This window comes from Littorina saxatilis, linkage group LG12 (genome assembly GCF_037325665.1).
Source record: "Littorina saxatilis isolate snail1 linkage group LG12, US_GU_Lsax_2.0, whole genome shotgun sequence".
NCBI lineage: Eukaryota > Metazoa > Mollusca > Gastropoda > Littorinimorpha > Littorinidae > Littorina > Littorina saxatilis.
Window position 1 is genome coordinate 9,278,220 of NC_090256.1, and position 3,292 is coordinate 9,281,511.

At 48.8% G+C, this 3,292-nt stretch overlaps 2 protein-coding genes across 2 annotated transcripts in view; one reads left to right on the plus strand and one right to left on the minus strand.

Moving 5' to 3' along the window:
- Positions 1-527: 527 nt before the first annotated feature.
- LOC138982505 (uncharacterized) lies at positions 528-1,664 on the minus strand. Its single transcript, XM_070355809.1, has one exon. The coding sequence runs from the start codon at positions 1,662-1,664 to the stop codon at positions 528-530; it is 1,137 nt and encodes a 378-aa protein (XP_070211910.1).
- Positions 1,665-2,695: 1,031 nt separating this feature from the next.
- The window catches only part of LOC138982518 (uncharacterized), a 6,171-nt gene continuing 5,574 nt past the window's right edge, over positions 2,696-3,292 (plus strand). Inside the window, exon 1 of the mRNA XM_070355819.1 lies at positions 2,696-2,764. Coding sequence (XP_070211920.1) covers positions 2,697-2,764 — 68 coding nt within the window. The 5' untranslated portion in view covers position 2,696. The remainder of the gene's footprint in view (positions 2,765-3,292) is intronic.

Below are 3,292 nucleotides of genomic sequence, written 5' to 3' on the forward strand. Positions count from 1 at the left end.
AAAATCTGAAATTCGACAGACAATCTTTTTAATTTGTACAACTATTGTATTGCAGGTAAATGCACCAGTTGGAACCGGACGTGTATACGCGAGGCAGAGTGCTTCAATCAGACATGCGTGTGCAAAGGGACAAAACACGGCGATGGGTTGTTATCATGCGCAGATGAAGGTATGTAATTTATGTTCGTGATCAGAAGTAGTTCTTTTCAGTTTGATAAGTGAACCCGATATCTTCCTACTGCCCCAGTCACCCAGAGACCCCGCTTCTACTCCGTTAAAATTGTCGGAGAGCGTGGCCAATCGTGCAGTTCAAAATAAGCGTAGGGAGAGCGTGCAAGCTTCCCAACCTAGTAGATCCCACCCCGACCAAACCACGCTCATGGAGATCCTGCCACGTTTGGCACACGATTGGCCACGCTCTCGGACACTTTTCCGTGGTAGCAGAAGCGGCGTCTATATTATGTGATTGGGGTATTAGTGCCATGTGCTGGATTTTGACGGCTATATACCCCGATTTGATAACTTTTTCAGATCGGCGTGATCGGCATGGTCGTGGTAAGAACGTAGCGCTGTGTGATCGGCATGGTCGTGGTAAGAACGTAGCGCTGTGTGATCGGCATGGTCGTGGTAAGAACGTAGCGCTGTGTGATCGGCATGGTCGTGGTAAGAACGTAGCGCTGTGTGATGGGCATGGTCGTGGTAAGAACGTAGCGCTGTGTGATCGGCATGGTCGTGGTAAGAACGTAGCGCTGTGTGATCGGCATGGTCGTGGTAAGAACGTAGCGCTGTGTGATCGGCATGGTCGTGGTAAGAACGTAGCACTGTGTGATCGGCATGGTCGTGGTAAGAACGTAGCGCTGTGTGATCGGCATGGTCGTGGTAAGAACGTAGCGCTGTGTGATCGGCATGGTCGTGGTAAGAACGTGGCACTGTGTGATCGGCATGGTCGTGGTAAGAACGTAGCGCTGTGTGATCGGCACGGTCATGGTAAGAACGTAGCGCTGTGTGATCGGCATGGTCGTGGTAAGAACGTAGCGCTGTGTGATCGGCATGGTCGTGGTAAGAATGTAGCGCTGTGTGATCGGCATGGTCGTGGTAAGAACGTAGCGCTGTGTGATCGGCATGGTCATGGTAAGAACGTAGAGCTGTGTGATCAGCATGGTCGTGGTAAGAACGTAGCGTTGTGTGATCGGCATGGTCGTGGTAAGAACGTAGCGCTGTGTGATCGGCATGGTCGTGGTAAGAACGTAGCACTGTGTGATCGGCATGGTCGTGGTAAGAACGTAGCGCTGTGTGATCGGCATGGTCGTGGTAAGAACGTAGCACTGTGTGATCGGCATGGTCGTGGTAAGAACGTAGCACTGTGTGATCGGCATGGTCGTGGTAAGAACGTAGCGCTGTGTGATCGGCATGGTCGTGGTAAGAACGTAGCACTGTGTGATCGGCATGGTCGTGGTAAGAACGTAGCACTGTGTGATCGGCATGGTCGTGGTAAGAACGTAGCGCTGTGTGATCGGCATGGTCGTGGTAAGAACGTAGCGCTGTGTGATCGGCATGGTCGTGGTAAGAACGTAGCGCTGTGTGATCGGCATGGTCGTGGTAAGAACGTAGCGCTGTGTGATGGGCATGGTCGTGGTAAGAACGTAGCGCTGTGTGATCGGCATGGTCGTGGTAAGAACGTAGCGCTATGTGATCGGCATGGTCGTGGTAAGAACGTAGCGCTGTGTGATCGGCATGGTCGTGGTAAGAACGTAGCGCTATGTGATCGGCATGGTCGTGGTAAGAACGTAGCGCTGTGTGATCGGCATGGTCGTGGTAAGAACGTAGCGCTGTGTGACCGGGCCCTAAATACAGGCAACCAACCGTGACATTCAAAACGTGTTTGTGATGAATGCTGAGTTCGTCGATCTTTTTAATTATCATTATATAAAGAAAGGCTTCATCCGTAGAAAAGTAAGAAACCAAACACACACTTACACACACACGCACACGCACACACACACACACGCACACACACAAACACACACATGCAGACGCACATGCAGACGCACATGCACACACAAACACACAAACACACACACACACACGTACACACACACACATACACGCACCTAAAGTGTGGATGGTTACCTAAGAGGCGGCACTGGGTGCAGTGCCTTTCTAGTGCACTTGCACTACAACAGCACTGGGTGCAGTACTCGGTCCGGCATCGAAGAATTTTGCTCTAAAAAATGCACAAAATTTGACCTATTTCGTCGCCTATAGAGGACGGAAAGAGTGTCATTTTGAACATTGTTATGACATTCTTTCCGTCAAAAAAGTCAATTTAACGGTGTTAAATGAAGCGACCATCCACAGAGGACGGAAAGAATGTCATTTTGAACATTGTTATGACATTCTTTCCGTCAAAAAAGTCAATTTAACGGTGTTAAATAAAGCGACCATCCACACAATTAGGTTGCCATCCAGAGTTTAGGTTGCCATCCACGTGTGGATGGTTGCCTTATGGTGATTTAGGCAACCAAACCTGTGGAAAAATGGGTACACACCCACCCACCCACCCACACACACACACACACACACACACACAAACACACAAACACACACACACACACACACACACACACATACACACACAACTCTGCTGAGAAAATCACAAAAATTTGTCATTGTGTTCTCCAGACGATTACCTGTGCATGGTGAGGGCTGATCCACACTTGGTGTCATTCGGACAAGCCAGGGGCGACATCCCTCTACCCTGCAGGTATTGATATAAACACACTATGGGGGCGAGGGATATGCGATGGGAAAGTACAGTTGCTTTGCTTGCATTTGATGGCATCGTTTTTATTGACTCACATGCGAAGCAAAAGTGAGTCTATGTACTCACCCGAGTCGTCCGTCCGTCCGTCCGTCCGGACGTCCGGACGTCCGTCCGTCCGTCCGGAAAACTTTAACGTTGGATATTTCTTGGACACTATTCAGTCTATCAGTACCAAATTTGGCAAGATGGTGTATGATGACAAGGCCCCAAAAAACATACATAGCATCTTGACCTTGCTTCAAGGTCAAGGTCGCAGGGGCCATAAATGTTGCCTAAAAACAGCTATTTTTCACATTTTTCCCATTTTCTCTGAAGTTTTTAAGATTCAATACCTCACCTATATATGATATATAGGGCAAAGTAAGCCCCATCTTTTGATACCAGTTTGGTTTACCTTGCTTCAAGGTCAAGGTCACAGGAGCTCTTCGATTGTATACATATTTTGAAGTGACCTTGACCCTGAACTAT